General features: G+C 40.6%; 1 protein-coding gene and 1 long non-coding RNA gene across 2 annotated transcripts; both read left to right on the forward strand.

The window, feature by feature from the left end:
* The first annotated feature begins 2803 nt into the window (after positions 1 to 2803).
* Positions 2804 to 4443, forward strand: LOC131242060 (uncharacterized protein At5g19025-like). Its single transcript, XM_058240445.1, has one exon. The coding sequence runs from the start codon at positions 3611 to 3613 to the stop codon at positions 4301 to 4303; it is 693 nt and encodes a 230-aa protein (XP_058096428.1). The 5' UTR covers positions 2804 to 3610; the 3' UTR covers positions 4304 to 4443.
* A 4257-nt stretch (positions 4444 to 8700) lies between these two features.
* On the forward strand, positions 8701 to 11887 carry LOC131242061 (uncharacterized). The gene is made up of 2 exons (XR_009169500.1): positions 8701 to 9668; positions 11587 to 11887. It is a non-coding gene; the product is annotated as an uncharacterized LOC131242061 (long non-coding RNA).
* Positions 11888 to 13837: the final 1950 nt, after the last annotated feature.

The raw sequence follows: 13837 nt of genomic DNA on the forward strand, positions 1-13837 counted from the left end.
TTAACAACTGTAATCAGAGAGCATTTAATTCGATCAATCGAGTCAAATACATTTGTATCATGGCTGATAGATATATACTCACATACAGTATCCAAATCAAGCCATTATATGGCCACTTGTCCAAATTGAATAGCAACAGTATCCAGGGTGCAATTCACCACCATTTTGAAATGGAAGAGTTCCGGGACAATTTCATGGAATCTACCGGGGCATAGAAGTCTCCTATGCTAGTTTTCAACATTTAAAAAGTCATGGTGACTATCTTCCTCACATGTGGCATTGATGTACAGAAAATTGGACCATCCAAAATTTGGCTTTCCATTACAGATGAAGAATGTCTCTAAAATTACACTGAACATTAATCTTCAATTGATAGCTATAAAATGGATGGTTAATAGTAAAATAATGAATTGTCCAAAATGAAGGAAGACTTACATGTTTACTGTCATCTTATTATGCTTCACCCACATTTGGGTCAGCGATTTGGTTGGTCTAGATTTCCCTATGATGTTAGCATGTGCACGTGTGAAGAGTCACCACTATTTTTAAATGGTGCAGAACTCACATGGGATACTGAAACATGAAAGTCGCTGCGTTCGGCCCCTCAAATACGTTGAGCTGAGAAATTTTACTGGCCCGTCCCTATGCCCCGCGACACGGTGATCTAGACCGTTCATCTATAGTTACGTGTGCACATGGAAAGAAATCACACTCATCAAATGCAAACCACGCCGACAAAGTTGACCTAGAAGCAACAGTCTAGAAAAGAACATATTCTAATACACCTTCACATGGATGGTAATGATCTTATCACTGAGATTTTTGACGTGCGGCCCATAAACGATTTGATCTTTTAGATAAACGGTCTGGATCATGATGCAGTTATCCAGAAATAGCGAGCCGCTTGTGCGCGCATCGAAGGGGACGCGGATTGCGTCCTACCGAGCCGCTTGTGCTTGTGGGGCCCACCGTGATGTAATTGTTTTATCCACGCCGTTCATCGTGTTTTTTTTTATACCATTATAAGATACGACCGTAAAAATGAATCATTTCCACTGCTCCAGTGGGCCACACCAAAGGAAGCTGCAGTGATAATGACAGCCACCGTTGAAACCTTTTAGGGAACACCGTTATGTTTTTGTTTTTTTAACCATCCAACCTATTCATAGGTCATGTAGACTTGGATGACGTGAAAAACAAATATCAGCTTGATCCGAAACTTCTCCAGCTCCCAAGAAACTTCTCCAGCTCCCAAGAAGCTTTTAATGGTGGACGTTCAATACCCACTTTGTGGTCCACTTAAGCCCTGTACCTGCCTCATTTTTTAACGTCTAAATTAAAATAATCTGAAAAAACGATGAACGGTGTGGATAACATAGTTACATCAAGGTGGGCCCCACAGATCCCTGCCCGAACGGATTTCCGTCCGGGCGGGGGTAGGACGCAATCTGCGTACCATCGAAGGAGCCCGCCGCCTTAGTCCTAAGCATGACTGGTTGGATTAAAAGGACGAGATTGATGACGTGGCCTACTTGCCCCACACGCACAGCTCACCTCAGCTGCCCGCCTACACGTGCCAACGTGGCAGCATGCGCCGCGAGTATGAGATCTCAGATGTGGATTATGTAGATCCTGCTGTGTAAAGCATGCACATATCAAATCAGGCTGGTCTATCATGTGGGCCACACAAAAACGAAAAACATGGACGGTCTAGAAAACATGGAAGTTTCTAGACCGTCCATTATTTAGTTCGTTGTATGAACCATAATATGGTTGACCAAACTGATCATTGGATCAGATGACCTAAACAAAAATTTCACCTAATTCATGGCTAGGATGTGGTACTCGTACACACGGATTATCTCGTGTAGACGTGCGTGTGGATGTGTGCGAGTGGGGCTAAAAGACTTCTGGGACACGGATTGCGACCTACCTCCGCCCGGACGGTTATCCGTCCGGGCAGGGCTTGTGGGGCCCACCGTGATGTAAGTGTTCTATCCACGCCGTTCAACGACTTTTTCAGATAATTTTAGTAGGCGGACCAAAAAATGAGGCAATTCCAATGCTTAAGTGGACCACACCAAAGGAACCTGCACTTATAATAACAGCCACCGTTGAAACCTTTCTAAGGGCCAACGTGATGTTTTTTTTACCATACAACCTATTCATAAGGTCATGTGGACGTGGATGAAGTGAAAACACAAATATCAGCTTGATCCGAAACTTCTCCGGCTCCCAAAAAGTTTTTAATGGTGGACTTTCAATCCCCACTTTGTGGTCCACTTAAGCATTGAACCTGCCTCATTTTGTTGTTTCACATATTAAAATTATCTGAAAAAAGTGTTGAACGGCGTGGATAAAACACTTACATCAAGGTGGGCTCCACAGAGCCCTGCCCGGACGGATTACTGTCCGGGAGGGGGTAGGACGCATTCCGCGTCCAAGGCTTCTATGGTATCGATTCGAATTACAAGTTTACTAGCTCGCGTGAAATGAACATAGGCCTTCATTGGACACGTACTAAAATGATACACGTGTCATAGATCTATACAATTAATCAGGTAGGGCGCTATATGGGAACTCCCTGGCCGAACATCTAGATCCGTTAAGCCATCATCGTTGGAGACACTTGAAAGCCAAATATAGAATTAGATCATTTCCTGACCGTCTATTATTATTATTATTATATATATATGACCCTTATGTTATTATTTTTATCTGAATTATTTCATCATATATTTATAATATTTCTTAATAGATGATGAACGAACTAGATCTTTAACATGAGTACAAATTTCGCATGCATGCAGTGAAGCATCCATTACATTTCAAGTGAGCGAGGATACTTAGTAGTTGTAATGAAACACATGATATCAGCAGTTTCTCAATCCGGGTGTCCTGCGTCTTTGATTTGATTTCCCTTGGCCGGCTGAGGAATTTCATATTCCAAAAGGAAAAGATTTTCAAGCATCGATTCCGATCCTAAACCGGTTTACAAGGAAGTATTCGAGCAGAGATTCGATCTCAGCTCAGCAGAATCTATAAGGAGGTGTCTCTGTTTCATCAAATCGAATTTTCAGGTGCTCCCAATCGCCCATTCTGATCTTTTTCCCTTGGTGGTGGTTCGATCCGTTTTCGCTTTTTGATTGGTGGGTTTTTGTCAGAGATTCATTTTATCATCTGGGCTATTCTCAATAATGTCTGGTTTTCGTAGATTGATTTCGTAATTGGGATAGAGATTCGGTTTCTGCTCGAATAAATTAATATAAAGGTTTCGATTTTGTCGAAATCAGACCTTGAGGTGCGGTTGATCGCCTCTTACTATTCTTCTCTGTGGTGGATTCGATCCGTTTTCGACTTTTACTTTGTGGTGGTTTTTCGTGGGAGGTCGATCTTCCTTTCTGGGTTCTTATCTTCTCTACTGATAGATTTTCAAGGATTGAGATTTGATATCAGCTCAGTGAAATCAACAGCACAGGTATTGATTTAACTAAAATCAGGCCACCGAGCGCTGTCAAACGCCTTCTTTTCTTAGTTTGGATTTGATCGATACGGTTTTGGATTGGTGGGTTCTCATTAGGTTTTGCTTTTACTATTGGGTTTTCTCCAAATGGTCGATTACCGTAGCTTGATTTCATCTTTCGATTCCTCCAATAGTCAGCAGGACAAAATGGCAAATGCATTCAGTTCGGCCGATCATCATCCCAAGCACACCAACCAACATCAGAGGACGAAGAAATCGCCCACTTCCTTAAACCCTTTGAAGTCGCCGCCTTGTGAACGATCCCGCTCAGCTGCGGTTGATATCGTAATCTTGATTGCCGTGCTTGTTGCTATTGGGGTTTTGGTATTTCCTTCTGTGAAGCTATTCTGCCATGGAATCACTCAAATCAGTGGTGCGACTCTTTTTGCTGTAAAAGATGAGGTGGGCCGAGCCCCATTCGTTTATGCGGTTCTAGGACTTGGCTTTTTATTGGCTACAATAGCTGTTTGGGGGATTTTTTATTGTACGAGTAGGAAATGCGACAACCCAAATTGCCGTGGGCTTCGTGAGGCAGCAGAGTTCGATATCCAGATTGAGACCGAGGACTGTCTGAAGAATTCAAGTTCTACTGCAAAAGGTGACAATGGGAGAGGACTGTTCGAATTGGATGCAGCTCATCATAGAGAACTGGAAGCCGAGCTTAAGAAAATGGCGCCTCTTAATGGGAGAGCCATTCTTGTGTTTCGGGCCAGGTGCGGATGTTCTGTTGGTAAAATGGAAGTTTGGGGGCCGAAGAAGCTTCGGAAGATTAAGAAGTAGGTTATAGTTGCTTGGGAATCAAGGTAGTAGTATCAACAATATACCTATTTCAGAATTATATCATGTTTAAATAAAAGATAGACGATACTGTTGTAATTGCTATCAATAAATGGGACATGAAAACATCCATCGTTTCTTTATTTGTGTTCTGTGTGGTTTTAATCCTGTTTCTACTGCAGAATCATCACCAGAACTTTGATATGATTATGACTATGTTACGTTGGAGTGGTGGCATGGTGCTTCTAATCTTATCATGTTGGGAACATGTGCTTGTAATTATAATTTTGTTTCTCGTGCATGTGAAGATTTGTCTTCTTCTTCTTTTCCTCATATGAGAGGGGATCGAGGGAAGTTCATGATGGTGATAGTAATTTGTAAGGTTCTAGATTACAATTTTGATAGGAAAACTTCCACAACTGGTGCCAATGCCACTATCAGCATGACTGCTGAACCTTAATTTGTAACCCGCGAAAGGATAAATCTTGATATTTCAGCATGCAGAGCAATTATGCTTCAAATTCATGCACGTGCTTTATTTAATACTCTTTTTTCCCCTTAATTTGACCTGAATGTTCCCAGCTGGTTCCCATTCAATTCTGTCTCCAAGTGTGATAGAAACATCAAGTTAAATTGTTGAATTTAAATTGTTGGTTTTGCATATAAACATGGATCGGCTGTTAGTCATGGTTTAATATGTTGTCCAGACAGTATTTCTAGTTTCTGTCATTCTCACTGATCAACTGGTATGATTCTTAGTAATCTTGCTCACTCTCAATATCCTATTATAGAAGGTTTAGGAAGGGACATATAGCAAGACTGGTTATCAAAACAGAAGACAAAAAGGAAAGTACTGTAAGACCGTTCGAATAATCAAATTGTTTTAGCCAGTGGTATGCACATTGGAACTTTAATCAGTTGGAAAATCTCCTTGTTAACTAAAAGGTATCGTTTTATTTATTTATTTATTTATTTGCTGATAAACTGTATGTATTCTGTTTCGTCTATGAGAGCTTTGAACTCGAGACTGACTTGAGGAAGAAAGCATAGGAGGTTCAATGCCCACACAAATAGTTCTTGATGCTATGGCTACTATCCAATAAAGTGGCAATCTTGGCTTTTGTTATGGGTTTTAAGTTGCAAACATTTCCATGTGAGTGAGTTCGCTTGTTGGCAATTATCACCTTCTTTTGTTGCTTTCTTTGTTGTTCCATGCTGGCTGTAGGCAAGGGGAGAGTTGGGTCATTACATCTAAACCATTTAAGAAAGCTCCATATCTTTTCCTTGATCTTATTACATTGATGCATTGAGCAGCTCATATGCCCTCCTCTCAGTTCTATTTGTCTTTGTCAGTGATTATGGTGACTACACGTGGAGTTTTTTCATTTTATTTTTTAATGGGTAACATGGGTTTTATTTTCTCACGAGGAGATTGGACTTTTTATGCTCTAGCTACTTCAGTCTTTAGCTACGGTAATAGGCACACATTTCAACGCTTCGTCAATGATGGCAGTGGCACGTTCATCATTTTGATTAGCAGTAGGTATCATTCCAGATTTCTTGATCAGCTTGCAAGGCTTATCAATAATGTTCTTCTATGGTGTTGGATATATCTATGAAGCAAGCCTTCTGATATTGGCTATAGATGTATCAGTTGGTTCCGTCTGTTGTTTTGGTTATATTCCCAACAATTGTTTTCAGGTGTGAGTCTGTGTTTCTTTCTCATGGTTGTATTACCTGTCTTCACACATATCTTTCCATGATGGCAGGCATATGATGACATGGCTATTTGGAAAATTGAAATAAACATCTTTTGCTTTTTCTCTCTCCTTTTCTTTTATTGCTTTCCAGCATTACTATATATTATTTCTATTGTAACTAAACATTACATGAAGAAAAAGTCCATTTTTAGTTCATATAACTGCATTGATGTGTCAGTTTGCCAGGGTTGATGAGCAATACTACTGTGTCTAGCGTACATGTGTAGATGGTAAATATACATGGAAGATGTACCTGTACCAGATGGACACTTCTGAGGTAATTTTAATGCTGTTATTGCACTATTCCTATGATGGCTGTTGTCTAGGTTTTCAATTGTGCAATTCGACAATTATGCCCATGGTCCTCGTGGATAGTCTCCACATTGGTGGATTCCTGGCCCTTTCATCTCGCCATTGCTATTTGATTGATAACCTTACCCTTGTGCCACATCCTAGTATCACTGTGCAATGTGCAAATATTGCAACTGCAAAGCTAATTGTAGGTATCTGTGTTGCTGCTGGCATGGATGCTACTGCTTGGTTGGAGACTTGCCATTTGCATTTGCGTAATGAAATTGTTTTGACTTATTCACATGTTGCCATTTGCATCCTGTGCATTGATGTTCTCTTAATTCAGGGGTTGGTTTGCTCTCCTAAAACATCTCGGGAGCATAGAGGCATCTGGCCCTATGAGTCATCAGCCCATGCATGCCCGTTGGAACATTTACTCTGCTGCCTTTACTGGTGACTGGCAAGAGTTCTCTTCCAGCTTACGTGGAGGGTAGTTCTCTGTGGAAGCAAAAACACTTTGATATTCTGTTGTTCATTTCTCATGGATATGAAAGTAGAAGATCGTGTGCAAATGTGCAATTACTCTGTTGCCACTTGCTACCTATTGGTTGGTGAAACTTAGCATTCCTTACTTTGCCTGATGTGATGCATCTGTATGCATTCTGATTGCCTTGCCATTCAACAAGGACCCAGTCTCCTCTACGTCCTATGGACACTAACTTCTACCAGTGCATTTATTAGATAAGGAAAACTTGCCACTATATTGAAAATATATGCAGGTCTTGCTGAGAGCGTTTTCAGACATTTTCCTATGCTTAGAAAGTGAGATGTCTTTGTTAGAAATTCGCTACTTTGGCTATTCTCTATCGTTCACAGTGCAAACATCTGCTTCTTGGGAAACTTAAGTAGATTGAGAGTTGAGGGCGACCTTTGGTTTCTAACTCTAGAATGTTACATTGGGGGGAGGAGATCACGCGCACACGCACGCCCTCCTATGCACGTACGCAAGGAGGAGGAGGGCCTCACTATCGATCTGGATCGATGACGACGTCCAAGGGGGACCCCCCAGCTAAGGATTCTATTTTGGTTCCTTGAAGTGGACCCGATTATCATGTGAATCCCACCATGGGATCTCATGATTGTGGCCCACTATGCGAGATGATCTAGTACTTAGAGTTTTAGTTATTATTGTTGATAGGAACGTCATGGACGGTTTAGATTGCTTTAATTAGTTGTTATTAGTGATTACTTCGTCTCTAAGTCATAGGATGCGCACACGGCACGGCTTTTTGAGGTATAAGATTTTCTTATAAATAGGCACCCTTGTAGAGTTTTTTCTCATGGATGATTGGAATAAAATTTATGCGCTTTTTTGCTTTTCTCTGAGTTGTGAAAACCTAATTGGGTGCGAAACCCTCCCTTTTTCGAAGGATTACTACTGTGGTGCGAAGCCACACCTATCCCAAACCGCCCCCCATCTCCTATCATCTATATTCACCTTTTTCTACAGTCATCCAACCTTCAAATCTACCGTTATTTTGCTGCCAACCCTCCTCTACAACAGATTTTCAGAATCTGGCCCTACAGGAGAGCTGAAATTTCATTGGAGCACCACTCACGGATCGGACACTAGATTGGGCTGAAGTTTGGTGGGTGTGTGGCCCAGCCCTGGCCAACCAGACCCAAGGTGACGTTTTTAGGGTTCGTGGGCCCCACATACATGCGGACAGCCATCAGTGCACATGTGTCAGGCCTTGTACGCTGTCCGCACGTGTGGACTGGTTATAGGTCTTCTCTCTCATCTCTCACCTAATTTCCCTAACCCTAACCCTAGATTGTCCTAAATCCCTAATTTCTATTCTATTTTCTTTAACCTTAGGGTTTCCCGAATTGAACCTGTGAATCCTTTGGATTGAGGAAATATTTCTGTGTATGTGGGGATGAATTTACTCTCCTTTGGGCATTGTTTGGTCTATAATTTTAATTGATCTAGCCCTAGCATGTGTACGCCTGGACCCGTATAAATTTCCTTTGTTGAGTGCTTGATGTTACGTGGGATGTGGAATTTTGTGTGATTGTTTCTGAACTAGTGTAATCTAAAGTCTGGAATCTCGCATATCATATTTAAATTTTCATGTCCGGCATTAGGAGGGGAGGGGGGGAGAAGGAATTGTATAGAGTAGACTTTTCTTTCTATTTCTTTTTCTTTTCTTTTTTTGGATCCTACCGAGTCTCGAAGTGAGGTTGTAGGGCTCAAATATCCTACGTTCGGTTATGGTTGATTGAATTTGAGCAGTTGTTGAGCTTGGATCATTTAGCACCATTAAATAAAATAAAAATAAATTTAAAGAAACACCCGAAATAAATTTTCTTATTCCATGTCAAAAGGCTGCAATTTGAAGTTCATAACATGCATTTGATGAAGACTCTCCCTAGTCCTGAATTCCTGATAGAATCAGATCTTAAACAATCACCAAATTCTTATCCATTCCCCAAAAATATGTAAAAATATCAAACTCTGCTTAATTACTTCACTGAAACCAAAACCCCATAATATAAAGCATCAGAATTTTGAGAAAACAGCTAAGCAAAGCACAGTCTGAACTAGTGGATAGCAACCACAGGCAAAAGCCTACCCCCTCTAGAAGATCAGTGTGCGCTACAGGACTAGTGTGGGTATGCAGCCTAACCTTGTATGTATTGGCATATGTGACACAATATTTTCTAACAATCAGTAGGACTATTTGGGTCATTATCACTAGGGAAATGGTAGGGACATAAGCGACTGGTCTTCAGCAGATTCCTTTGTGAATATCATTTGTGTATATGAACAGACAATTGGTCATCTGTTAGTCCAGAGTGTGGAGTTATTCTAATTCATGGACTGCTTTTCCGAAGATTTCTTCATTTATATCAACAGGACATGATATGGACATTTTAGGTCGTGTGATGGATCTTGTCTTTTGATAATCAGCAATAGTTGTGGAAATTAAGTGCGAAAGTTTTTTTCCTTTCAAGTGTGGAAAGATATGATAATGTGTCCAAGAGAGAGATTGATCAAAAAAGCATTGGATCCATCCGATCTGCTTGCATGCGTATCCATGGTAGCTTGAAAGCTTACTTTCCTATCATTTTTAAGTAATGCAAGCTCATTTTTGTATTATTTTAATTAATACATTCTGAAATTGCATCTATGATTTCAAGAGGGTGCCAAATATAATTTAGTGTTTTTCTTCTTTTCGAATGGCAGTACAACAGCAAAAGAAGGATTTGTGGGTTCTTTCGGTCTTCTTACCTAGGTCTTCTCTTATGTTTAGGTAAATTGGTCAAGCATTTTTTGGAATAAAGTAATTGAAAGGTTCGAAAGGAAATTATTCTCCTAAAACGGGAAGCATCTTTCTATTGGAAGTAGGCTCACCTTAGAGCCAAACATCTTGGTTGATTGTCGCTTCTCTATTTATGGTGGGGATATAATTTGGGCCTCCCTTGCAAAAGAAATTTGAAAGATGAAGAGGTAGAGGAGTTGGTCAAGTTGTTAGATATGTTGTCAAAATTTTGCCCATCCATGTTAGAGGTAGATTCCAGAATGTAGTTTAAAGAAAAATCTAGTAAATTTTCAATAAACTCTTTTTTTATGATAATCGATGGAGGTCAAAGAGAGCAGTTCGAATACTACATGGCACATGTTTGGCATTATGGTGCTCCTTTGAAAGTGCCGGCCTTTTCTTGGTTAGTGAGGAGAAATAAGGTTCTCAAATTTAATACATTGCGGAAGCGTCATATGATCATCCCAAATGTATGTTTATTATGTTTTCAAGATGGGGAACCGGTGGATCATCTCTTTGTCCATTGCTCTTTTGCTACAAAGATTTGGAAAGGTTTTTTCAAACTCTTTGGCATTGCATGGGTTGTTCCAAGTTCACTAAAACAGTTTTTCCTAGCTTGGCATGGAGGGGGCAAAGGGAAAGTCAGGAAGCGGATTTGACACTTGGTATCTTCTAGCAAGTTTATGAAATATTTGGTTGGAAAGGAACAATTGTTGTTTCAGAAATCAAAGGGGTTTGATAGTGGAAGTATTCAATTAAGACAATTGAACGTCAAGGAATGGGCACAAGCATATAATGTATTAGTCTCCGATTGATTTCCGGCCTTGTTGTCAGAATTGTAGTAGGTTTATAGATGTAATTTTATTTTATTTTCTTTTTCTTTGGCTTCCCCCGATTTAATAAATTGATTATTGTCTTAAAAAACAAATAAACAAAAGAAGGAGAGAACAAACTGAAGGAGAATCATGATAAGGGATCATTGCCGAGGTAAATAAATTCGATTTGGCTCCAATTGTATAGCAAAGCCACTGGATCCATGGCAGAGCTTCCAAAAGAAAATCATGGCTTGTTATGGTGGTTTGGATAGACGTTATGGGTTCATTTTGTGTTGTAAAAATCTCAAACCCAGAAGGAAATCACTGGTAGATGGGTCCATCACTTGACTTGATGTCCAATTGGATCAGGTTGACTCAAAGACTGGACCGAATCTTTATTTGACTCGACTCAACAATAAGGTTTGTGGTTAATATTAGACTTTTTAGATTGTAAGATAAATAAAAACTGCTGCAATGAACACAATGAAGCTGCTTGGTGTGCTGGTCATGTGGTCGTGCACTTTGAAATGAGGTTGTCTTCAAATTCCAATGCCTACATTTTGTTTTATATATATATATATATATATATAAAGAGTAGGTGAGTGATTCGGTTTAGTCATGTTGAGTCACATTGAGTGGACCAATTTTACTAGCCGATTCAACCAGTCTTCTGGAGACTCAGCCAAGTCATGCTCAGCTGGGAGTTTCCAATAGACTGGACTAGAAATCGAGTCGAGTTGGCTTGGCTGAGTTTCGACACCGAGTTTTAAAACTATGGATGGCATTATATAGGCCAATAGAAGTGGCATGTTATATCTGCATTATGGAACTGAATAAATATGAGGTATAGACTAACTGCTGAAATAGACATCTACTATTGAGGAATCAAGAGTAACTTCACTTTAGGAGTATGCAAGAAAACACTCTCAGAACACCCTGGTATTCCGATGGAAACCTCCCCCTTGAATACTTCACAAAAACAAAATAAAACAAAACAGAAAAGGCCCTTTTCATTGATGACTTCTTCATATTTTCATCTTCTCAGTTTCACAAATGTGGGACGGATTCATTGTAATTGTAGATGGTTTTTCCAGGAATTCCTGTTGAAGGGTGTTGAACGACACAGCTGCTGCTTAAGCATAAATCCACAGCCTTGCATTGGAAAGAGATACGGCCTTGCATTGGAAGAAGATACATCATGTCAACAGGGCAAGGCATCGCAATTTTAAGCTTGGTATGATGGGTCGTCTCGACCTTAAAAAGACTTCATAAGTCTTGTGTTTGGTTCTTCTTGACGATGAGCCACCTTAGCATCGATTTGCATGCTCACGGCTGCACACAGTACACACCAAGGTTTCCTTTCAAAAAAGAAGGGTTCTTAGAAAAAAAGAAGAAGAAGAAGTCTCCCTGCACCATCCCATAATGTGGTGCTTGGCAGGTCTTGGAACCAGATGGGTGGTTCTTGATTTCTGTTGGGGGAAAAATGGACAAGTCGAGAAGTTGGCTTATGGAATGGACCAACTCTACTGAACCAGCTCGGGCCCACTGGGCGCCGAGCTAGATGATGCCTCTATGTCCAAGAGACAGCGTAACCTCTAAGGAGGATGATGCAACTTTAAGGACATTCAAAGAGCCCACCTACAAGCCCTTTCAAGTGGCTATATATAACGGACGTAACTCATAGGTCAGCTATAGATCGGCCATCAGTCGATTATGGATCGACTATAGATCGGATGTCAGTCGATTACGGATCGACCATAGATCAACCATAAGTCGATTACGGATCGACCATAGATTAGCCATAGATCAACCATGCTCCTAACTGACTTACAGATAATGAGAGTTGATTCATTGATCAAGTCAAAGACCACCTCGGGTCCCAACTTAAGGCCGACCTAAAGATTCGGGATATCCTTTAATGTCTTAAAAGATCTCTCATAACATCTTCAGAGGATAATATCGGATCTCGATGATCTCGGAAACCGCTCATCCCGCGAACATCCCGGATTACAGCCAAGATATCAGGCAAGAGTCCTCTTGAAATGGTATTTTGGCTCTCCCATAAATATAGAGGTACCTCCCACCATCTAAGGTACGCTCACTGAGAAACCCTAAATATTCGATTGGTATCTCTTTTCTGGAGATCCTACCCTACTCTATAAGACCTCGATTTTGACTTGGCATCGGAGAGTCCCCTGTATTAGCGAGGGCCTCCTATGTCTTTCTTTATACTTGTGCAGGTCCAAAAAAGGTCTATACAGAGGGTTTGCCGGAAAACTGCATCAACAATTTCTAATCAGAATCAATAGAATATCTTTGCCTCATCCTATAATGTGGTGCTTGGCAGGTCTTGAAACCAGATGGGTTGTTCTCGATTTCTCATTAGAATAAAAAGAATCTCTCTGCATCATCCTATAATGTGGTGCTTGGCAGGTCTTGAAACCAGATGGGGTTGTTCTTGATTTCTCATCAGCATAAATAGAATCTCTCTGCATCATCCTAGAATGTGGTGCTTGGCAGGTCTTGGAACCAGATGGGTTGCAGCTTCGAGTCTCCTGAATCTCAGACGCCAAGCGTCACTCAGTCATGGCCAAGTCTTTACGGCTAGGAGGTGCATCAAGGTTTTTAAGATAGCTTTTCTAGCATTGAAGAAATAAACCTTGCGTCAAAGGTTCACGCGAATCTGGTTGCACCATATTCTCTATCAAAGCAATGAGGTCAAGTGACTTAAAATCAAAGTGTTGTAACATCCATTTTAGCAGGGTCAAGTGACTCAAAAGATCAGATCAAGAAGGCAACGTTTGGATGCTCAATTGAATTGCAAAAAAAATCAATTCAATAGGGGTTGCTATCACAATTACGACATTGTAAGGCCCAACTTCAAATGTGTGGAATTGCATATGGGGGTTGCTCGTCTTTATACATTAAGATTATCCCACCTCCATTTTTGGTCTGTTCCCTCTACTTAAATTGGAGCATTTCAGTTCAGTTCAGCTAAGAATCCAATGCTTTGAAACTCGTCTTTAGTTTCAGGGGCTGCGCCTTACACTCATCACCAAGGCTGCGTTGAGGACTTGCCATATTCACATTGGGCCTAGCAGCAATTGGCTGACATAGCCGTCGTGGCTCTTTCGTTGCCTCATTCTCATTGGCATTGGAATATGATTTGGCGGGCTTTCTCCATCATGCTCAACGTGGAATGTATGAGCACGCTTTGCTTTGAGCAACTACTAATGGATGGGTCCCACGCATTATTATTATTTTTTTTTCAATTTTCTTGAAGTTGAATTTCAAATTCAATGATAAAAGAATTAGAATGAGGGAGAGAGATTCCTAACTCATCCA

The sequence above is a fragment of the Magnolia sinica genome, chromosome 4 (assembly GCF_029962835.1).
Source record: "Magnolia sinica isolate HGM2019 chromosome 4, MsV1, whole genome shotgun sequence".
In the NCBI taxonomy this organism is placed as follows: Eukaryota; Viridiplantae; Streptophyta; class Magnoliopsida; order Magnoliales; family Magnoliaceae; genus Magnolia; species Magnolia sinica.